General features: G+C 37.8%; 1 protein-coding gene across 2 annotated transcripts in view; it reads left to right on the forward strand.

Moving 5' to 3' along the window:
* The first annotated feature begins 804 nt into the window (after nucleotides 1-804).
* LOC137600523 (inactive rhomboid protein 2-like) overlaps nucleotides 805-23,760 on the forward strand; it is a 28,998-nt gene continuing 6,042 nt past the window's right edge. The window contains exons 1-17 of one of the 2 annotated variants that reach the window (XM_068322195.1): nucleotides 805-918; nucleotides 11,997-12,146; nucleotides 13,612-13,736; nucleotides 14,535-14,718; nucleotides 16,024-16,245; nucleotides 16,674-16,802; nucleotides 17,428-17,537; nucleotides 18,623-18,838; nucleotides 19,106-19,217; nucleotides 19,950-20,024; nucleotides 21,175-21,336; nucleotides 21,787-21,872; nucleotides 21,979-22,042; nucleotides 22,201-22,295; nucleotides 22,443-22,518; nucleotides 22,811-22,911; nucleotides 23,406-23,559. In XM_068322195.1, the coding sequence (XP_068178296.1) occupies nucleotides 12,009-12,146; nucleotides 13,612-13,736; nucleotides 14,535-14,718; nucleotides 16,024-16,245; nucleotides 16,674-16,802; nucleotides 17,428-17,537; nucleotides 18,623-18,838; nucleotides 19,106-19,217; nucleotides 19,950-20,024; nucleotides 21,175-21,336; nucleotides 21,787-21,872; nucleotides 21,979-22,042; nucleotides 22,201-22,295; nucleotides 22,443-22,518; nucleotides 22,811-22,911; nucleotides 23,406-23,559 (2,049 nt within the window). In that variant the 5' untranslated portion in view covers nucleotides 805-918; nucleotides 11,997-12,008. Of the gene's footprint in view, nucleotides 919-11,996; nucleotides 12,147-13,611; nucleotides 13,737-14,534; nucleotides 14,719-15,825; nucleotides 15,915-16,023; nucleotides 16,246-16,673; nucleotides 16,803-17,427; nucleotides 17,538-18,622; nucleotides 18,839-19,105; nucleotides 19,218-19,949; nucleotides 20,025-21,174; nucleotides 21,337-21,786; nucleotides 21,873-21,978; nucleotides 22,043-22,200; nucleotides 22,296-22,442; nucleotides 22,519-22,810; nucleotides 22,912-23,405; nucleotides 23,560-23,760 lie in introns of those variants that run through there. The other variant, XM_068322196.1, reaches the window with a different exon arrangement.

The following is a 23,760-nucleotide window of genomic DNA, read 5'->3' on the forward strand; positions in this document are numbered from 1 at the left end:
GCAGCTCTACCTCCCATTATTTGTTGTGTTGTGGGCCATATATATATAATGTGTTTGTGAGTGTCACATACACATATTCATTTCCCCTATGGGGATCGATAAAGTTTTATTTCTTCTTTGTCTTCATTAAATAACAATGATATTAAGAGCTACTTCTGTCATAAACATCAAACTAATGCTTACCATTTACATACTCTGAACAGTATATTCTTGGAATCAAAGATTCTTGGAATGTGTGATTGAGTTCAAGACTTCAATGGAAACAGAGGACTTGTGTTTATGGGACATGGCCATTTACCCGTGGGGCAGTTCTAGTTGAAGACACAACCCAGATGCATGGTAGAAAATGTACAGTCATGCATTTCAGGATGTATCTCATGCTTTGTGTCTTGCAGCTACATTTTTAATCCTTGTTACCTATTGAAATTACTCAAATAAAAGTGATTGCTTATGACATTCCACAAGTGTAAGTGAACTTTCTTATCTTCAATACATGAGAAAAAGTGTTTATTATGAGCAAGTCCAGGCCTGACCCTGCAGACCATATAAGGACATTTTTTTCTGAAGAACGAGATAAGGTTACACTGGACGTAAATAAAGCTTGAATACTTAGTTCGTGTTATAAATATATGACTGTTTGTTCAAATATTTCGATTTTATTTCTGGATCAACTGCATGAACGTACAACCCCGCGCTATCTCGTGCGTCCGGCGCGCTGGGGGGCGTTTGGCGCGGCTCTGCTCGTCTCGTGCGTGGATAAGATCAGTCGTAACTCCGCCCCCTGCTCCTCGGTGGACTCGCGACAAGGATGTGGGAGAGAGAAAGGGAAGTACAGTGAGACGCTGCTGGACAGTACTCAACGGTCTCAATCCAATTTGGACTTCTAATGAATTATAACCCAACTTTTTCTCCTTTGAGGTGAGTGGAATAAGATTGGACCGACCTTATACTTGTTTTTGAACCATTCAAAGTTGAAATTAACTCAAAAATATTTATGTTTGGGCCATTATTGAATTTTAAATGTGAAACGACGTAAGGTGTCGTAAACTGTTTCCACGCTGCTGAGGACAGTTTGAATGCTAGCAGCGTCCAGCTAAGTCAGGGGTTTCTGAAAAAGACGTAACTATAAATTCAGCATGCCTCGGTCGCATTCATCTGACGCCAGACCAGCCCAAAGCGTGCCTCGGCAAGCCCTTTGTTGGGTCTGCCCGCCGGGACAAATACCATTATTCATCTCAAATTTCTCTCTGTAACCCCCTTCATGTTAATTATAGTCACCATGTGTCGACAAATCAGCTCACCTCACATTTGTTTTCCAGAGAACGCAGGAGGGAGTTTTCCCTCAGTGGCTGAACGGAATTTAACCAGGAGAACTACAATAGCTAAAATGTGTATTTCAGACTTTAATATATTTTAGTATCAATGGAAAGAACTAAATATGTAAAGTAAATACAATTCCCCCTATAAAAACATACCTAAATCGAGACAATTCTACCTAGGAGTATTAATTAAATTGCAAACTTTTAGTGTATTCGTATAATTTTTCTCAAAGAAAAAAAAAATGGTTTTGCTGTACTTCTATTTTCCCGTTGGACTTAAGGAGATCTGTGTGTGCACACAATCACTTCAACGGCACGGTTCCTTCTGCTGTAACTGCTTTTTGAGAACATGACAGAAGACTGGATGTGAACATGCAGTCTGTCACTGCAATGCTTTGGTCATTGGTTTACATTGGAGCTGAGAGGTCTTAAATACAACCAACAGCATCCGATCTTCACAGCATCCGATGATCACATATCGTCTAACCCCTGCAAAGATTTGTACAACAAATGGTTCAAAGTTTGACTCATCCTCCACTCATTCAGTAAGTTTAGAGTAATGTATGGTTTGGTGTTGGATATGGGGTGTATAAATGCAGTGTTGCATTCTTTTTTTTAATGCAAATGCTTTCTAATTATTTTTCATGTAGCATATGTATTTTGAAGGATATGTTTTGATTTTTACATGAAACCTGACTTAAAGTAATTGCTTTTAATTTGCTGTAACTATGTCATACTGAGGTTTTTAATTTCTTTAGTGTTTAAGAACCATTTATAGACACATTATTAGATATTCTTAGTTGTCTTAATGTCACAACTTGTGAGAGCCCATATATGCTGCAGAACAGATGAACAACCTTCAGAGTCACTTTAATTCCATCGTGCCATGGAAAACTCAAACAATATTTTTAGAAAAATCTAAATATTGATGGTCACAACAGATTATCGTGAATAATCAGCATATAAAGTTTGGTGATGGTGGAATATATGTTTTGCAGAAATACAAAATCAGTAATTGACTCATTTCAATCAGCTATGTCATCTCCAAGTAATGGTAATGGTTGCCATGGTGATGGTTACTGCTTTGGTTTTTTTATCCAATCAGTGACAAATTAGAAACTGTCTCAATTCAGGGTTGAATCTTTAGTGTACTGTATCTCTAGATTTAGCGTAATACGGTGAATGTCCATTTCGAAGGTTTCTTCAAATTAACCCTTAAAAGTGAGTGTGGTCCCTGAATCGAGATACAATTTGAGTCTCATCTACAGACAAGTAAGGCAGTTATACGACTTATTGTTGAACTGGCCAAATCGTGAACATCACAACTTTCGCTGAACAAGTAGTTTGGTAATATGTGTGTATTAAATTATAATACAGCCTAGTAGAAAACTAACATTTGAATCTTTCTCCCTCATTTATAATGGGATATCAGGGGACAGATGGTTGGTACTCCATGTCTTTTTAAAGCCAAAAATCTCTTTCCTGAACCAGTTCAAATGTTTCCATGGTTTTAGGAATGTTATTAGAACATTTTTCCATCTCCACTTCACACTAGCGATGTCACCCAGTCTGTAACTGTGAAAAAAGTGTCAGTGAGTATAGGAAATGTTGAGTTAGAGAAGGGCCAGGATTATGGCATATGTAGTTGAAAGTGTAAGTTGCAACTGCAAAAGTGTGGTGTTTTAAAGTATTAGCGGGGACAAAGCGTCGAGAGGTAAAAAATAGTCCTGCCATGTAAATATACACTTTGCCTGGGAACACTGAACATGTTATTGATGGAACACTGAACATTTTACAAGGAGAACTCTGAACATTCTGTCTTTTTGTGTAGTGATTTGCCTGACTATTCCTAAATGCAGCCATGCTAAAAACTAACGAGGCAGTTCAGCAAAATTATGATTGCATCCTCACACTTTGACTGATGGATAAGGAACTTCAACATACTTGGAGTGAGAGTTTAGATTTTATTATTTGCTTCATTAATTTTGCCTTTTTTATTAATGTGAAAAGTGCTATGGGGCAAAGAAATTGTCGTAATGATAAAAATATTTTTTTCCCCAAATAGGAATATGTACAGTGTTCTGTAGATTCAATGCAACAGTGGTGTAATTTTAAACAGTTAACACATTTATCCATATGCATTCATTATTACATGTCTATGAACTCAATTGCTTATATTGACTTTTCATTCTTTATTTTGTTGAAGTTCAGACAGTGTTTTAAAAGATGTACCAGCACTCAGTTTTACAATTATTTAATACAGATATTGTCTCATATACCACCCAAGGGTTACTTTTTGTATTTTTCATATTAAACAGTAATTTGTTTAACAAGAATTTATCACACTATGGGAAGTTAGATAGAAGTTGTTGTCAAATTTTTATTTATTTTTTACAGTTTTTGCACTAGAGTGTACTGTATATCAGCTTATTATTTAGACTCACCCAATACATTTTAAGCATTAAATTTTTTGTGTGGTCATATACGCAGTACTAGTTTTTTGAATATATCACATTGAAAATATATCACATTGCACACATTTAATAAAATCACATTGCAGATTGAATAGGAATAAATGTGCAGAAGAGAAATCGTCATTTTAGATTAATTAATTAATCACTTCAGGACCTCACCCTACATGCAATTAGTAGTGAAATTCCCCTCTTAATGGGAATTTTACCACAAGTTAATTCCTTCTATGATGTATTCAAAACCTGAATGCTGTACAGGAAGCACTTATGCAAGAGTTGGATTTGCGTGGTTGAATTGGCATGGTGTTTGCTCCACAGGCACACCTGTTCCTGAGTTAACAGTCTGTGTCAAGGAAAACTGTGACCCAACACAAATGAGAACAATTTCGATCACAATTAAACAGATGTTAACACGTTTTAATAAAAGGTCACACACCTCACTACCAAGCAAGCTCTGTTGATTAGCTGCCAGATGTAAAATACAAGTTAAGAGATTTTGTGAGATTTTTAGGTGTTGTTGTTTCTTCCAATATTAGCTTTCTGGCATAGATTAGAAATGTGGAATGTTGAAGCTTCTTCCTGGATTAACAGTAGACCCACCGGAAATGATTACCATAAATATATTGTCATTTTTGATGGAAGTTTAAGTGCTTTAGGATTCGTTCATGCAGAAGTTTCAGTTTCCTCATAATTACCTTATCAATACTTTACCACAGCTTTATCTAACATGAGTGCAGTGCCTGAATGAGGTATCTTATTTCACTTCTGTTTTCATTTGGAGGTAGGCAAACTCTCAGCTTGTCTACTTGCATTGAGCCTGCCATTCTCTCACAATTGAATCCTGTCATGACTTTCTTAGAACAACTTGCCACCCATGATCTATCAGCACTCGGTCACACCACGGTCAGAGGATATTGCAGGATGTTCCTCTTTGTAATACCAAGCAGCTTCAGTCCCAACTTATTTGTCGATGCAAAGACCTGACCCCCCACACACGCACACACACACACACACACATACACACAGTCCCAAGCTTGTTTCTTGCACAAGCTACGAAACCCAGTGACTAATAGGACAGATGACAATTTTCCAATGATCAGGTGATTTTTGCCATTTTTAATACAAATTGATCAATTCTGAGAATTGTATAAATCTGTGAATGGGGGGGGGGGTACTCTGGCTTTGCTATGAAGCCCGTTTATCAGTCCTTTTTAATTTGATTGTTGCTTGGAAATACAGTAAATTCTTTTCCTCTCTGGCACTGATTTGCACTTGTGAGAACTGCTTTGTCTTTCTCAGTTAACAACCAGGCTGGTTCAGTTGACACATTTTTCCTTTTCTTTTGACACATCTCCTCTCAGAAGTTAGCTGTTTTGGCTAAAAACATACACATGCACTAATAACTCATGACAGTGCAGCTGTACCTTAGTAAATGCATCCACACATCAAATGAGCATTAGTTAAGACACATATTGAGGACTGTGAGAAACTCTTGAGCTAACAACTATGCTATGATCTCACCCAGTATATTGTTCTTATTCATGTCTGGGCATGCGGACTGTTGGAAAATACTTTAATGTTTCAATTTGTCTTTGGAAGGATGATGATGAATCTGAGGGCGTTTCATCTTTGTGCCTTCATAGCAGAATTACTACTTATGAATTCAAAATGAAACTATTGATTTGTTTTGAAGGATTAAAGTGCTGTTATCAGATGATGGTAAAAAGGCTGTGTTATGAACTGAGGTTTAGCTCAGAGTCTTCATTAGCTTTCCCCCCAGATGAATGGGTTAAGAGAAGGCAGACTGATCAGGGAGGATGGGAGACTTTCAAAATGAAGGCGTATTCAGTATAAATTCACAGGCACTGTCTGGTCCCCCAAAAAAGTCTTCACCAACAAAAAGTCACACACTCATATTTTGTTGGACTGCCTTTAACTTTGATTTCGGCATGCATTCCCTGTGACATTGTTTGGATAACCTACTGCAATATCACAAGAGTTATTTCCATCCAGTGATACATTATTTTTTCATCTTACAATGATGATGGTGGGATCTGACCGCTGGGCAAAGCCTTTTCCAGCACATCCCAAAGATTCTGAACAGGGTTTGTGTCTGGATTCTGTGGTGGCCGATCCATGTATGAAAATGACGTTTCATGCTCCCAGAACCACTCCTTCACAATTTCAGTTTAATGAATCCTGGCATTGCTGGAATATGCCCGGTCAGGTCCAGGTTTAACAACAGTATGTGTTCAAACAATGAGGTCAGCTGATTACCTGAATATACTGGATGACCAGGTTATTCCATCAATGGATTTTTTTTCTTCCCTGATGGCACAGGTATATTTTTTGGTGGAAACTTTTTTTTTGGCCTGGCAGTGCATATATAGCTTTAAGATGTATGATGTAATAAAATGTACATTTTTATGTACTTTTGTGCTGAATCCTACCCGTGTTAGAACCAGGAGTAGTGTTTCCTCTCAGACAGCCCAAATGGGTTTGTCAGGCTTGTCAGTGGGTGCAGCAGTGTCAGCCACCCTCCAAATGAATGGCGAGACAAAACACTACTGTAGTCATCAAGTGATATTGTGGTTGATGGTCATTCCATTGTTGCTCTGTCTGTAGAAGAAACCAAGCACCATACTCTCCTAACTCCACAACTGTCTGGTCCATCATAGCGAGGTCATTTTTTATCCTATAGAGTAACAGTACAGTACTTACAGACCAAATCAAACATGTTGAAAACCTTTTGAAAACATATGTGTAGCATTTCCTATGTTAATATTATTGCTACAATCATTGTATGTCTTTTTTAAACAGATAGTTTTAAGCAAAACTGTCCCTTTTCTCTATTCTGCCTGCTGGCTGCTATGCTACCTACAGCATTTCCAGCAGTACAGGAATTCAGGAAAACTGCAATCATAATACATTTACAACTATGTAAATACGGTTTGCATGAATCCTGCTGTCACTTTGAAATATTAAAAAGTGCAAAGCTTTGCATATGCCAAAATCAAAAGAATATAATCACTGTGTTTTGTAGTACTGTATTTTTGGTGACATTTAAAGCAATTTAAACATAATTCGATTTCATAAAATAAAATATGAGTAGCAAGCGGGTTTAATTGAACTAATAAAGGTATCTGACTGTTGGATCTATCATAAATTTAGAATTTGTGAAATCTACATCTTACATCTGATAGGGCTTTGTTGTGAAAATGCCTTTTTTGACATTTACCACTAAGTAGGGATTATCATTTCTGTTATGATTATACTGTATAGTGATTTATAGTGACTGTATAGTGATTTAAAAAATAGTAAAGAAGGTATGCTGTCTGAAGTATACCCTTCATATATTTGAAGTCATTAGCAATCAGAACAGATCTGCAGCTGCAGATTATTGTTATACCAGTATTCCATTACTATATTTAAAAAAATACATTTGCAATGTGCTTTTGGGAAGCAGTCATTGTGACTGGTAGAGTAATTACATAATATCTCCTCATGTTACTGTTGAAGCCCACACTTAGTGTGGGCAAGCCCCACTTACAAATTTACACTTGTAGTTGTCCACACACTTGCTGTGCAAGACGTGTAGTCTGTTAAGATGTAATCATTGTCTTAACATTGTCTCTTGAACAGTTTGGTGCTGTCAGTCTGATTACTGGAAAAAAAAACTGCAAATATTCTTCACTCTCTCCTCAGTACACTGATGCTTCTTAATTTTATTCACACATTAAGCCTCTGAGTAATTGCATGTGTGATATTACATTTAATAGGTTGTTGGGTTGAATTATCTTTGCATACATTATTCAGATAATATTTTTTTCATGTACTTTTCCTTTTCGATGTATAGATTTGAGAACTGTACAGATATTTTTCGGTCACTATCTTTAAAAGCACATAGCAAACAGTTCTATTGTAGGTTATTAACAGTTTCCTTTGTTGAGATGTGAGAAGGAAAAAGCATGGCATGTGAACCTTCAAAGTAGGCAGATGGTTGTAACTTGTGTCTCATATTTTTCTGTCTTCATGTTTTTGTGTGATGTGCAGAAAATATGTGGCTGTAGTGTTACCTAAAGCTCCCATAATAGCAGCAGTTGAACCTGCAACAAAACCCAAGATGAATGTGCCATTTTGTAGTTGCCATGGTTTTTATGACTTTTATGTTTTGGGCAGTATCAATCAATACAACTGTACTTATGTTTTAAAAGCTTGATGAACGCGAACAAACACTTTTATTTTTTATACTTATGATAAGGCACAGTAAGTGGTGTTGGTCAGCTGTTGCGTGGAGTCAGTGTGGCATGTGAAACAAATGAAACATGATCCTTTTGCCACACCCCTTTGTGGAGATATGTGTTGGATTTGCTTGACTACATGATGGGAACATTTTGTTAAGATTGGATTTACAACCTGTTTCATGTATTTGAAAATAAACAGCTCTGAATATATGAACACAGCCCAGCCATTTATCAGGTTTGCAGGGTGTAACACTTCAGTATTCATAAGTGGAAATAAACACCAACACAGACATATTCCCTGGGAAGGCCTTTCTCTGGAGGAAGTGATTGGTCAGTGGAGTATCTCAATGAACCAGGGAAAAATTAGATCCCATCAGACATCTGGGGCAGGTTTTGGAAATTGTTCTTTCTATACCATGTATTGGCTTTAGACATAAATGGCTTTGCAGATTTCTTGCTCTGACATGAAATATCTATGGCTACAATGAGTAAGCTGAGTGATCTCCACATCTGACAAACAGGAAGCTGCTGTTGAAATCTCTGTCCCAACAGTGGCTCATACTGAACCTTGATTTAAGTTTTGCTTTATCTCACTGTTGCTCTCAAACGGCCAGCCCTGCTGCTGGTAATCTGCAAGGGTCAGTCCGTCATCCACTGCTCTGCAGGCTATATGATAAATGTACATACAATGCAAAACATGTAATGTTTTATCCCCTGAACAAAACAGAAAAACAAAGCATTCACATGCCAAAATTTAGCTGCATTCTTTTTTTAGCAAATAATTTTAACACACTAGCTATATTTTCAGTATAACCAAAATGTAAACCATAGTAAGGCTCCACTTGTGTGAAACCAAGGCTGCTGCAACATCAATGAAAATATGAACATATTATGGCTCGCTTATGATCCTTTTATGTGTGAAAATAAACACACAATTGTCAAGAAGAAATCTGCATGTTGTCATACGAATACAAATTTGCCATGTCACCAGTGAATTCAGGTGGAACTGATAAATTTGGTCTGTATTTGAAAACCTTTTTCACATTTTCTGACAGCCTAAATATTCTCATCATTTTTGTTGTGTTTAGCATGAATGAGCCTTTAAGTTGAAATAATTTGATGTAATTCAAAATTAAACCGGTCATAGTCCATATAAAGCACTTTTGACTTTCTGATTATTAACTCACCCATCAGTTGATGGATCAGGTCAGGTCATCAGATTTGTTTTAATGCATTTTTGCCATGATCCTATTCTGTGGAACCAACTGTCTGCTGATCTGAGGTCTGTTTCAAGTTTGTTCAGCAAACATGTTCCTATGGTGCAGCACTGTAGTTTGAAAATAGACCTGCAGAAATGTCATTTTTGTCTGTCTGTGATTTTTGCATTTGTCAACATTGTTGGGATTGATACCAGTCTGTAATTTTATACTTTATTTGACATCAGATTATTGTCCATATCCATTGTCTCTGATTTACTGACTGATAAACTGCTTGACTCCCAGGCCTCTCATCATGTGGAGTTGAGAGCAGTATTGAAATAACTCTGTAGTTAAACAAGAATGATTCAACTTGCCAGTGATATGAAAAAAATGTGTGGCTTCCAGTAATTTGTTTGCTGCCATCTGTAGATCATGCTTTGTTTCTGGGATAAATCTGAAAATTGTTTATTTTTTCACAAATCTCTGTACCTAATTACAGTATTTTAAAGGACTAAAGTGGTGTGTTTAGCCATTAAGGGACAAGTTCTGCTTGTGCTCATTCCATAAACAAGTTTGTCAAAGATTCTTTTCAATAAATGGCACCAAAGTCGTTTACTCTATGTACACATCTGCCATGTGTTGAAGAGGATTTATTTATTGACAGGGATAACTTATTTTTGTTTTTCTGCAAAGAAAAGTGCCCTTGGTGAGGGATCCTGAGTTTTTCATGCACCTTTTTGCTGGAGGGTATTCCAGAAAGCAACTAAGTCAGTCTTTCTGAGTCATTCACCATGGTAACTGAGTCTGTGAACATAACGTGCTCACTGGCAGGTTTCCTATAAGAGTCCCTGAGTTTGTACCCCTCTCCTCCCACTTGAAGCAAGTCATCAGACATAGATTGTCTGTATATTCCTGATCTGATAGATAGCGAAGTGGAATTAAAATGCAATGCTTTGTGTTGGGAGAGGATTTTCAGTCCTGGATTACTGTCATTCTCAATGAAATCCACAATTTCCTGTTTCATTACAGTCATTCAGGTATCTTAATAATATTTAAGCTGAAACTCTTCTACTTTGGACAAACTGTGCTGAGAAACTGTTCTCTAAAGGGAAGAGTTATCTCCTTACATATAAAGATACAGGCAAAAAGTTTAGATTGAAAAGTTGAACAGTGTTGGGGCTGTGGGCAACATTGCTGTAGTGTTTAGTACCGTATATTTTACACTTAGACGGCTCAATACGAATTTATTTACACATTGTGATAAGAAACAGTTTGTTGTTCATTCTTATATTTTTCTAGGTGTATTTTATCACCTGACTGTCTGTATTGATAAACTGTGGTCAGCAGTCCCTCTGCATAAGCACCATGGCTGTTAGCCAAATTCCTGCTACTTCATTATCTAAATGGGTGCATTCCACCCCTTCCACCCCCTGCCCCTTAGGCTAGATTGCCTGTAGCACTCTGTGTCTCCAGAGGACTGAATCTGGCTTAAAATATTTATATCATATAATCGAGAAACACTGGCAGCAGAAATGAAATATGCACCCCTATTAATGTCAAAGTAATATAGAAAATTTGTCTTTAGCTTTAGGGTGCTCAGATGTGGTCAGTTTGACTATGTCATTGGCCTGCAATGGAAGCTATGCTTTTTGAGTGAGATGGTATCAGTTTCCACCATTTTGTGCAGACACCAGGGGCCCTGCATTGATTTTGTAAGCCACAGTCCCCTGACACTTTCAAGGCTTTCACAACCATATTGACATAATGGATGGTTGGCCAAAGTTGGTGTCATTATAGTTTGTGTCTGCAAGGCCCATCTATTTTTCTAGAAACGATGTGAGATGGTTGAAAGCTCCAGGAATAGAGTGGGTGGTTTTCTGATGGTTAGTGCAATTGGTTAAGTCACAGCATTGGAAGTTTTACAAAAACTCATTTACTAGACAGAAAGTGCGTCAATATCTAAATCAAACATTTTTTAAGACTGACAAACTGCAGTGTTTATCTGTTATGAATATAATCTCGATTGGGAGGCAGCCTTTTCCTTGACTGCTGGTGATATGCCTCAATTGCTCTCTGCTCTCATCACCCATTGAGTGGATTACAGGAAGGGAAACATGAGGTCAGATATTTTTTCAAGAAGGAAAAAAACCCCCAAAAACGGTATTAACTGTTTACAATTATTTTCTGATCCATTTTTGTTCTGGAACATTAAAAAATATAAAGTTTTTGGTTTTGTTTTTGTTTCTGGCAAAATACCAAAAGTTTCTGGTTTTCGTTTTTGTTCCATGTACCGGTTCAAAGCCCTGATGAAAACTGTTTCAGGGCCTTGAGATCTCAAAAGTAAAGTTAAAAAGCAACCTTATACCATTTTCACAGACATGCACCATGTCTGTTTGAACACTTGGATATCAAATGATATGACAAAGGACCGACTGTCTACGTACCCTAGGTTGCGTCACAACAGAGATTGCTCTGCTGAACTTGCAGCAACATGTGGCAAATGTTGCATTTAACTACCTGTTACTGTGAAGAAGTTGAACATTTAACATATTGTCTTCTGATTTGAGTTTTTGATTTCAGTGCCACTAATTTTGATTACACTATGAGCTGCTTGGAGTCATGTCATGTTTGTTCTTGGTTGTTAGTTAATTTATGTTTAATCAATGTCCTGATAGGACGATGCTGCTATACGAGTTTGCTCTGAAACTTGAGATAATCACAGAATTCTGATTTACTTTTTTTTTTTTTCCCCCTCGTCTCAAGTACCCTGAAAGGATGGCATCACATGGGGGGGAGGAGCCTCCTCCAAACAGAGGTCAATCAGATAGCCGTCTGAAGAGCAAGAAGCCACCCAGCCTTGTAATAGCCATCCCTCCACCTGAGGAGATGATGCTCCGTGACCCTGCAAAACAGGTAGGTTCCCAATGTGGCTATTGATATACCCTGCACTGCTTGGCTACTTAAGTCAGGCTGTGTCCTGGAAATTGGTTATCAATATAACTAATCACTTACTGTTGGTCAGGTGTTGGAACACTCCACACAAAAATTTGAATTTGTTTTTTTTTTCTTGGCTTGTTTGTTTTTTTTAATCTGAGTATTCAGGAGAAAAATAATTGCCATTCATTGCTGAGTTAGTAAAGCAGCACATACAGTATACACATGTTAAAGATCCACCTGTGTCATACTTTTGTTGATGGAAATTCTTCACTTGACTTTCCATCAGCATGGAGTAAGTAAGTAGTGACTGAATTATCATTTTTATATGAACAGTTCTTCTACATTAAAGTAAAACATGCCTATGGAATTGATAGAATATTTAAAAAATTACTCTGCAGCTACCATTTTTACATCCCACTTAAAAGTGGTGATGTATTGTAATTGTCGGTTCTTATGTCCATCAAATATCTTCACAACCATTGCAGATAGAAAGATGAAAAAAAAAGCACATTACTCGGGCGGCAAAGGGGATGAAAATGAGATGATGACCTTGAACGTCATCCATTAACTCCCCACACACCAGTTAGATCATCTGACTACGCAATCAGGTGTAATGGTGTTATTCAGTTACTTTTGGATTTTACTTACATACTTTTTCTTCCATTAAAAGGATTTGAAAATGTACCAAAAACATTAAATATTTCACTCATTTTTTTACACCAGCAATTGTTCTTCACTGACAACAGATGCTTCATGGCAGAACCCAAGACAGCCTGTAGATCAGTCTCAACAAACTGTAGTCGAACTTGAAAATGCAGCTCACTTACAGCTTGCTTTGAGCCCCATTAACTCTCAGAGTAACAAGACCATTAAACTCGCCAAATGCAGAGTCACTCCAGGTTAAAATGATAGACTCTCAGAGAACACTATAACAGCATACACAAGTAGGTGTAAAGGAGAGCATGTAACGGGTGTGGTCCTTTTAGCAATACCCAACATACAAAATATAGGCCAAGCTTAAGTAGGTCCACATTTAAAGTACACTTATTCTGGCTGATGTGTTTTTCTTGCTTATTGAAAATGGCCTGAATTGACGATACAACCCAGAGAGGGAGATTAACGACACAGTTCAAGCCTAACGAAACACAAATGGAGCCAACTGACAAAGAAAGTGGCAACATGCAAATAAGCATTTTTGGATATGGAAACAAGCAATGCCACAAGGACACAAGCTCTGCTGAATTTGCTAAAAAACTTCAGCAGATTTGTGTCCTTTCAAAAAAACAAAATAACAAAATAATTTTTGTCTCTGTCTTGTTGTTGCTCTGTTATTGAAGTTATTGTAATATTCCTCTGATATAATTGTAGCAGTGATTAATTTCTGAATTGCATGCAGTGGGGGCACGATTGATTCCTGTCACATTTCTGCATCTTTGTTTAGCCACCGCGTTCATCTCTGAAAAAAAGCATGAGTGTTCAAGCCACTGGTTCAGTGTCAGAAGGTGGAGCTGCAGACCGAAGGGCAAAGTTTGGTAGACAAACTTCACTCTCTCAGAGCATCCGCAGGTAAGAACAAGAGTTTGTTGATCATGTATTTTTGTTTATTTTGCTCAACATTGAAGTTTCTAGTAAAATAATTGATTTAAGCTTGTTAATGCACCTCTTCCCCCAGCAGTGTGCATTATGCTTTCCATATCAGCGTGGACAACATACACATAAGGGACAAAGCATGTTAAACTTTTATCTATTATCTAACATATACATTGTTCTCCAGGATAGGAACCATGAAGCATCTTCTTCCTCTTACAGTAGGAAGACGACTCTTAGAGAGGAATTTTACATAGTGAAGTGAAGTCAGGCTCTGAAGGCCTGAAGGGAGAAGCTTCCTATGTCTCTTATGTCACAAGTAGCACAATGGGCAATCAAAACGAGCATGTTTGTGAATAGAAGTTTCCCAGCTACACTGTATTTATAGCTGATGAGAATAAAGGATTCACGGCCCCATCCCTGCAACTCAACCTTTTAACCATTTAGACATTTAGGGAGCGATAAAGAGTGGCAGAAGTGGCAAGGCCATCTAAGCTCAGTTGAGTCGGCGAGGGAGGTCTATGGGGCTAGATTTAGCTACGTATTTGTACAGAAGTGTGGATCTCTGTTCCACCAGGTTCATGGATCTGAAACCAAAACTAATTTGTGGCAAATCACGTAAAATATGACCATATTCATCAGTGCATACATTTTTCTCAGGCGTTTTGGGTCTATCATCTATTATAGCACATTTTCAAATTTTGATAGAATTGTGCACATTGGTTAACATGGTCTCTTCCCTTGCCTTAGACGACCTTCTTCTTCTTGTTCTTCTAGGAATACAGCCCAGTGGTTTGGGGTGGGGGAGGACAGTGAGACCAAACATCAGGTGTGGCACAGGAAGAGTCTGCGCCATTGCAGCCAGCGCTATGGCAAGCTGAAGGCCCAGTATAGAGAGCCCGAGACTGCCACCAGCATCGACCAGAGTCTCGAGTCCCCAGCCACATCAAAGATGCCAAAGGTATTCTGCTTTCATATAGACAGATGGACATTTAATTAATTGAGAAACATTAACATCCTGACCCTATTGTATGAATAATCTATAATTCCCTGCCATGGAAATAAGTTTCACCAATTGCAAGAAGAAATAGGATGAGACACAACAGACTCTGGCCATTGAGAATTCCCATTTCCACTCAATTTCACAATCAGTCAAAAAGTAACATGACACTACAATAGCTTTCTGAAAGGATAAGGAACAAAAAGAAAGAACTGATGAGAGAGAAAATGAAGGCATGGAAAATGTGTTTGGAATATTGTACAGTAAGATTTCTTGATCTTGTGCGCCCTGAGCCTTTGTCACAGCTGTACTCATTTGCTAAGCATACAATACTTACTGTTTTTTGGTGTTCTGGGTTTTGAGTTTTGTTTGTTTTTGAAAACCTTGAAATTGCCAGATATAGAGAGTTTGGGCAGTTGGGCAGTTTGCCCAATAATCAATTCAGTCAAAATCAAGTCACCCCTTTGCTAAAGGAAAGTCCGGTAATGTAACACAAAACATTTCAGGAGTTTCAGGACAAAGCAGCATTTTCCTAATTAACAAATGAGGATGGGAACTTGTTTTAAAATGTAAAAGATAAAATAAAATAAAATAAAAAACCTGCAGTGTGTAATCAAAGTCTCCAGAAGATCAGAGATCACAAACTGATGTGAAAATACAGTATTTACACCCTTTTCTGAGCTGCAATCTTCGCTATAGCTTTTAGGCTAAAGCATTGACTTGGGAAAAACTTTGGGAAAAACATGAGCTCGACCATGTATACAGTACATGTGCAACGTAACATGTACAGCACATGTGCAACGTAAATGAGATTGAGAATCCACAGTCTCTGCATATCTCAGTGTTTACCTGCAAAGATTTTGAGTTCTTGATTAACTCACCTTGCAGCAAATTTGCACAAATTTGATCTCAAACAAAGATTTAAAAAGGGTGTATATATTATTTTTCAAATCAATTGGGACTTCTGGAGACTTGGATCACTTCTTGTGTGGTATGCAAGTCATGTTATATTTTTGGTTGTTGGTTTATTTATATTTTAAAACAAGTCCCCATCTTCTTTGGTTGTTTAGGAGATCGCTGCAATACTGTTTTGCTGTGAAGCTCCAGAAATGTTGTGTGGACTAAGGAACTTCACTTGAATTTTCCGTTGGCATGGGGTGAGTAGATGATGATTGATTTATTCACTCTAGTGAACTTTTCCTGTAACGTTATGGCATATCTCAAATGTTTATACCCTGTTAACTCTAATCTGTTTTTTTTTTATAGATTGTGGATCCCCTGGCCAGAGGGCGGGCCTTCCGTTGCCCAGATGACATGGAGGCGCGGTCCCCCAGGACGCCTCACATCCCTCAGGGGGGCCCTGTTACTCCGGGCGTCACCTCTCTCAGCTCCTTCACCAGCCAGCGTTCCGGTCACAATCGCCTTCCCAGACGTAAACGGGAATCTGTTGCTCGCATGAGCATTCGAGCTGCATCCAATCTAATGAGGGTAAGTGGGGTAGCAGATAGTTTATTGGTAGGGATCTTTTTCTTTTTTTTTTTTTACTTATTGTTTGCATGAGATGAGGTCAGTGTTTTCAGTTTTATTTCTACTAAGTAACTACAGCTTTTAAAAGATCCGCTTCTTTTTTTAGATTTGCACACATTTGTAAAGGGGTTACATTTGGCCCATGACGCATCTTCCCATCGTGTTTCCTCAAACCAAATCATTCATTTTTTTAAGTATAATAATAAACAAGCAAATACACATACACAGATGTACATATTTACTATAATACTAACACAAACTGTTCTGTCATAGAATGGGACAGTTATATTCCCATCTGTTTGCATGTCCCTGAATATGTAAGATACTTTTAAAGCTTTGATCATTAGTTTCTTGTTTCAAATAGCTGAACGTATTTATGTGTTGTTCAGGGTCGTAGCGGTTTGGCAGGGTCTCAGACAGGTCGCGGTTTCCCCAAGCGAAGTTTCGTCAGACCCAGTTGGATGGATGAGGACATGGTGGACTCTGATGGCATGTCTGCATCGATCTTTTTCAGCAAGGTCGGATACCATCTAATCAAATCAAAATCTGTTGTCCCTTTGAATCGTTTGGCATCCCTGGACTCCTGCATTCTATTTTTGCTGCTGGTGTGCTTCCCTCTATTAGTCTCCTTCAACAACCACTTTCTTCTTTCCTCATTTTGTTACCTCCTTTTTTGAATATCTCCATTAAGTTAGGACACACAACGGCTGTCAGGTCAGGAACCGTGCCATTTGTGCTGTATTATATGACTTCATTTCTCTTTTATGCTTCTCACATTGTTTCCCGTTGTCTTGTCAGTCAGGAAGGACTGTCATCATTTCTCCTGTCGAAACTGCCTCTCTTGAAGATTCAAAGTTTTTTTCTATCCTTCCCCTTTTCTCTTTTTTTATTTCTAATTTCACATCCTGGATCTGACCATTGCCTCATGATAAGTTTGCAACACGATGAGTGCAGCATGAGCATCCATCTACAGTCCAGTTTTGTTATACAAATTTGTCAGAGTACATATTTTTAAAACCTTTTAATAAATAGGAATGTTAGAGGGGAAGCTACTCATCATCCCAGATGTCATTTATTTCCTCTTTTCTGTTTGATTTATACTTCGTGCACATCCTCTATGACACCATTTCCTTGTTTGTGTAGGTTGATGCCCACGATGAATCATATTCTATGGCTGATGATGTATTTGAATCACCTCCCATGTCTGCATCTGTTGCTTCCAGTGAGCAGCCGGACCAGAAATTCCCAAGTCTGTGAGTAAAGGGCCAGAAACTCCTGGAATACAATTAAAAAGTCAGAGTGTTAGTTGTGTGTTTTATTCGGAATATTCGGAATCTATGTTTTGCTGCTCAAAGAATTTTTATGCTGTTGATGCTCTAATTGCTCAACATGTGGCTATTAAATTTAAGATAGGAGTTTTTCTATAATGTTGTCTTTATTATGCTCATTTTTTAAAAACATTTTTATTTTCTTTTTATTTTAATTTTATTTTATATACTTTAATAATCGTACAAGGGAATTTAAAAGCTCACATGGTTAGTTAATCACGCATATGTATATATAGACAGTAGATTGGAAAGTATATTGAAATAGATTGGAATATAACAAAGCATACTAAATGTCTCCTCCACCCCAAAAAACTGAAGAATATGGGGATAAAAGAATAAAAGGGCACAGCTCTTATAGCACAATTCAAGTCTCCAGACATCCAAGAATCCCCACTCTATTTGAATACTGTACCTTTATTTGAATACACAGAGCAGTCAAACATACAAATGTCACATAAAATGGTTCATGTTTGTCTGTCAAAGTCCACGTGCACCTCTGACCCTCAGCAGGAGAGACTCAAAAAAAGTAAATTATCGCTGCCCTTTTCTAAACCTTTTTTCCTGTATTCTCAAAGCTGAAAACAAAAATACCTCCAGAAGGATTTACAAGGCAATTGTATCAGACAGGAAATGTGAAACAAATCTGACAAGAGACTTTTGCTGCATCTTCAACAGAGCTTTCTGTGTTGTGTGTGAATAAATTCTGTGTAACAGGTAAATAATGAGCCATGCAAGGAATGAAGTTCTTGTCAATCTCATAAGAATGACTACATTTTCATTTGTGTACCAACTGTTTCAACCAAACAGATGTGGTTGTTGGAATCAAATGAAACTTTGAATACTTTGTCTTTAATGAAGAGTAATATTATCATTCAGATAACTTATTTTACATTTTTCTTCACCTGTCAAAACCCACATTTCTTCCAGCCATCCTTTTTCCTTCTTCTTTTTCCATTGCTTTAAATTGTTGTCACTACTCTTCTGTCTAACCAGTTTTCTCCCAACCCTAGGAGGGATGTCTCTAGAATGTCCAGGACTCTGGTGGTGGATGAAAAAAGCCATCCTCGTCGGGGTCGTCGCATCGCTTCTCAAGTCAAGCACTTTGCATTTGACAGACATAAGCGACAGTATGGCATGGGTGTTGTGGGGAAGTGGCTGAACCGGCATTACAGACTCAGCCTCAGCAGCAATGTTCAGAAGCAGCTGGATGACTTTCACAGCCACAGGTTGGGAATTAATATATTCTGCAGTTTGTAGACACACTTGCAGATTATTTCCGGACTTGATTTTACTCACTTGTTGTCCAAAGTCAAAGAAAAAAATAAATAAAATGAAATCCGGTTTTAGGATTTAGGTTATAATAATCTTGATAGATTTATAGCTTTAGAACTTAGTTTTCATATTTCTTCCCATGTGATGTTATTTATTGTCAAATTATTTATATGTTGTATGTTTTATATTTTTCTTGTTTCTCTGCTGTGTTATTTTTTTAGGCCCTACTTTACCTACTGGATCACATTTGTCCATATATTAATCACATTGCTGGCCTGTTGTACCTATGGTTTTGCCCCAGTCGGTTTCGCACAACATTCTACATCTCAATTGGTGAGTACACTTAATTTAACTATTACCAGAGAAATGTGTGTATTATTTCAGAAATGTCTTTCGCTTCCGAGAACCTATTAATGAATCTATGAACTGTAATCTTTGCATGATTTGCTACTTGTGCCATGTTTTTATGCACACATGCAAACAAACACACACAGGGTGTACTAAAAAATGTATGCACCCTTTAGCAGCTGATGACTACATTTTTTGTGGTTTTCTTGCAGATTAAATTGATTCCAGTGCTACTGAAAGTATGAAAATAAAGTGAAACTGCAAAGACAATATAGTCGTGAGTTTTAAAAAAGAACCCCTGACAAGAGTTACCGTCATTCAAGTTAGGAACAAGTTTGAAGCTGATGGAACTGTTCAGAACACCTACAACAAGCGTTCCGAAAGACTGCTGACATCGATGAGCTCTACAAAGAAAGAAAGAGTCCTGGGGACATTTCAACGAAGTCTAAGAAAGTCTGTGCGGCAAGTTTGTCGTCAGGAAGGAACTCCACCCGAAATTGTCTTTGCATTAAACTGCATTTGCATACTTCCAGTAGCTTTTTAGAATGAATTTACTTCTTTTGAAGTGTAGCCTAGCTGCCATTATTGCCTTCAGGGCATTTAATATGCAAAAAACCCACAAACAGTTATCAGCTGCTAAAGGGTGTATACATTTTTGGGACACCCTGTATATATAGTGATACCTTACCAACTGTGTCACTCTGTCACCCTCTGTAGGTGCTGAAAAATAAAGGCATTTATGAAAGTGTCAAGTTCGTCCAGCAGGAGAACTTCTGGATTGGCCCCAGCTCTGTGAGTCTCTTGCTGCTGTATTGCAATAAACGTTCTAGAAAAATAGTTGTGTGTGTTGACATATAATATCAGTACTGTACTATTTACAAAAAGGATGTGCACCAATCCTAAAAGCAACAGAGTATGTCAGATTGTTCTGTTGTATAAGTAAGTGATACTATTGGGTGACGGAAATGTTTTATGACTTGTTTTGAACAGGGTTACGTCCTTCTTAGTTGATTTGTCTCTCGATTTATCACTTCCCACATTTTCTGTCGTTTACAGTTTGACTGACAAAGCTCGAACTTGTCGTTAACCCAAGCAGCTTTATCAGGGAATCTGCTACGTCTAACAAGCTCCCTTTCGAAAATTCATCTAGATTCACAAATTGCTTTTGTCACCAGCAGATATCTGAAGGGATGAACATACAGAATATTGACAACTGATTAAAAGGCATCTACATGCAGGAGTAATTAATACATGGAATGGGTTCAATGATTTTTTTGTTTAATTTCTTGAACCATTTGAAATTAAAATGGCTTTAGTCATTTTTCTAGATTTTTTAAAAACCAGCAACAAGTGGATAATAAGAAAAACAACTGACATTCTTCTTTCAGAAGTCTGCGTGATGACAATTCTTCAGTGTCAAAGATATATATTTTTTAGCCATTATTTTAGGATTTGAAACCCTAAACCTAAATTCTTGCAAAAATTCTTTCCAAGGTGAAATTATTTCATTAGTTTGCACATAAATGAGGTACTGCCTAAAAATAAAATCAGTAGGGACACTGCTCTGTAACATAAAGTTTTAAATTGGTTGTTTTTAATTCCCTGATAAATGGGGTAATCAGTTACCCCTTACTGTACGTACCTACTGTATGTCTGTTAAACCGTCTATAGTGTATCCACTTAAATGAACTTAACTTGAACTCAGTGGTTTTCATGTCTGTTTGCTCACATTGTAGATGTTTTTTCCACTAGTTTTTTTTGTTTGTTTTTTACCAGTAGTGGGGTATCTAGAGTGATATCTGTGTTTAAAGGAAATGTCTCAAGCTATGTATGTCATTTATCGAAGACCATAATACTACAGAATTTTTTTCTTCAGTTAATGTTTTTTGCATCTTTTGTCATGATTTCACTTCTTTTCTAATCGTTTTCTTTTACTTACCAGGAAGACCTGATTCACTTGGGGGCCAAGTTCTCCCCATGCATCCGTCAGGACAGGCAGATCGTTAGTTTGATCCAGAGGGCCAAAGACCTGGAGAAGGAGTCTGGCTGCTGTGTTCAGAATGACAACTCAGGGTGTGTGCAGACCCTCAGACCTGACTGCTCCGTAAGTGGTTTGTCCAATGTTAAATTACTTTGTTAGCTTTTTTGAAAGATTTTTGTGCTTAAGAGCCAAAACAAAACAATGCAATGTGTGTACGTACACAACAAATTGTCTTTTATAGTGGAAAGGAATTTAATTTGCTACTAAAACAAAGACTATAAACACCACACAGTCCTGACCACACACTCACGTGAGACCTTATAAGCATATAATCACCATTCTTTACACACTTAGACTTACATTTTATCATTCACTTATGCCAACACATTGCTTTCCTTGTGATGTATCCCATTATATATACACTGAACCATTTGTGTCCACACTAAGAATAGTGATCATGTCTATATTTTTCTCAGTGTCATACATAATGATAATGTTTATTTGCTGTTTAACTTTCTTGTGATTCTATGAAATAAATATTAAATTTGAATGTTAAAATATCTGTATATGCAGGAAACACTGGCCACCTTTATTAAATGGAACAATGAGCGTTTGGACATCCACAGGTCTTCTGGTTCCGTCTGTCACCAGGATCCCAGGTGAGAACATGTATGTGACTAAAATAATGTCATTATGGACATAAAGGTTTAAACTGGCAAAGATTTAATCTTCAGATCTTTTCTGCTGTGTTGTTTTTTGTTCCAGAGTGTGTGAAGAGCCTGCTTCTGCAGAGCCTCACACATGGCCAGATGACATTACCCAGTGGCCGGTGAGGGGACACTGCTGCCATGTTCCTTTTTTTTTTTTCATTGTAGTCAACTTCCATTTTTAACATGTTTCTTGCATTTCATGCATGAAAAATAACATCAAATAAGATGAAAGCCCGGATCAGTAATGCGTTAAAGCTCATTGCTTGTCCTTTGATAGATGTGCACTCTACCTAAGCAGTGGAACCATACAGGTTACAAACATATGGACTGTAACATCAAGGGACGGCCTTGTTGTATAGGAACCAAGGGCAGGTAAGACTGGGGTTTACATTTTATTGTGTATGTTATTTATTGGTGTCAAGACCTGCATCAATGTGATCTACTGCCCCACTGCTGAATGTCATTTCACTGCTGACTCGTGGAGAATTTTGCAGTGAGGTTTGTTTATCCCTCCTGCAGATGTGAGATCACGACCAGAGAATATTGCACTTTCATGCATGGTTACTTCCATGAGGATGCCACACTCTGCTCACAGGTAATACTTGCATGATTTCTGTGTCTGTATCAAGAAAGAAAAGAAAGAAAGAAATTATACTTCATTGATCCCCAGATGGGGAAATTACTTTTTCACTCAGAAGTACATTTTTGTGTTAGTTACGGTGTGTGTACAGGTCCATGAAACACAACCACAGCACACAAGGGGCTTGTAAGCATGAAATTAGTTCACACAACATCAAACAGAGCAGCTTGTAAGGGGGACTGTGCCTTGCTCAAGGGCGCCTCGGCAGTTTAAAACATTTGTGAACCTATTTACTGTCCTCGCTCAGGTCCACTGTCTGGATGACGTGTGTGGCTTGCTGCCCTTCCTCAATCCTGATGTCCCTGATCAGTTCTACCGTCTCTGGCTCTCTCTATTCCTCCATGCTGGGTATGAGCAAAAAAGCTCAAGGCAAAGATACATTTTCATGAACAGTTTTTGAATGTGTCTTAATTCAGTTATTTTAAATAGTTGTCGTCATTTGTCTGTCTGTCTTGTACAGGTGAAATATGTATGACGAGTCAGATGAGTCAGCCATTCAGATATTAATGTAACACTTTAAATAAAGTGTTAGAGCCAAAAAGCAGTAAAAGAATGTTAAATATCCTGTGATGAGGTGTTAGTTTGGTCAGGGAGCCGTTTCATTTGTAATTACTACATCTGATTTGTAGATTATATCTCCTTCATGATTCAAACCTAATTTATATATTTCTAAAGGGGAGACCCTGATACTTTGAGCTGTTTGCTCACATGACTACAAATACTTAGTGTTAATACGAAGCACGTGGGAAATCCTTCATGTCTACATTTAAAAACCAGCAAAGTAACAAGCCAAGGAAGCTTAATTGAGGAAAGTGTGTGTGTGTGTACGTGTGCGTGTGCAGGCTATTACACTGCGTGGTGTCAGTGGTGTTCCAGATGACCATATTGAGAGACCTTGAGAAGCTGGCTGGTTGGGTTCGCATCTCAATCATTTACATCCTCAGTGGAATCACCGGAAACCTGGCCTCAGCCCTGTTCCTGCCTTTTAGAGCTGAGGTATGATCCTCCCTTTAATATGTGTGTACACACAAGTAAAACATGTGCACAGATATAAACTTTTCATCAGTAGCAGTAATATAAGGTACTTTTAGACATACCTATCACACAGAGTGGAATGCATTGACTGTGTATGAGAAGTTTTTCACTTAGGGTCAGCTTTTTGTAACAGGACAGGTACGATAATACAGGAAGTGCTGG

Source organism: Antennarius striatus, chromosome 8, assembly GCF_040054535.1.
Source record: "Antennarius striatus isolate MH-2024 chromosome 8, ASM4005453v1, whole genome shotgun sequence".
NCBI classification, from domain to species: domain Eukaryota; kingdom Metazoa; phylum Chordata; class Actinopteri; order Lophiiformes; family Antennariidae; genus Antennarius; species Antennarius striatus.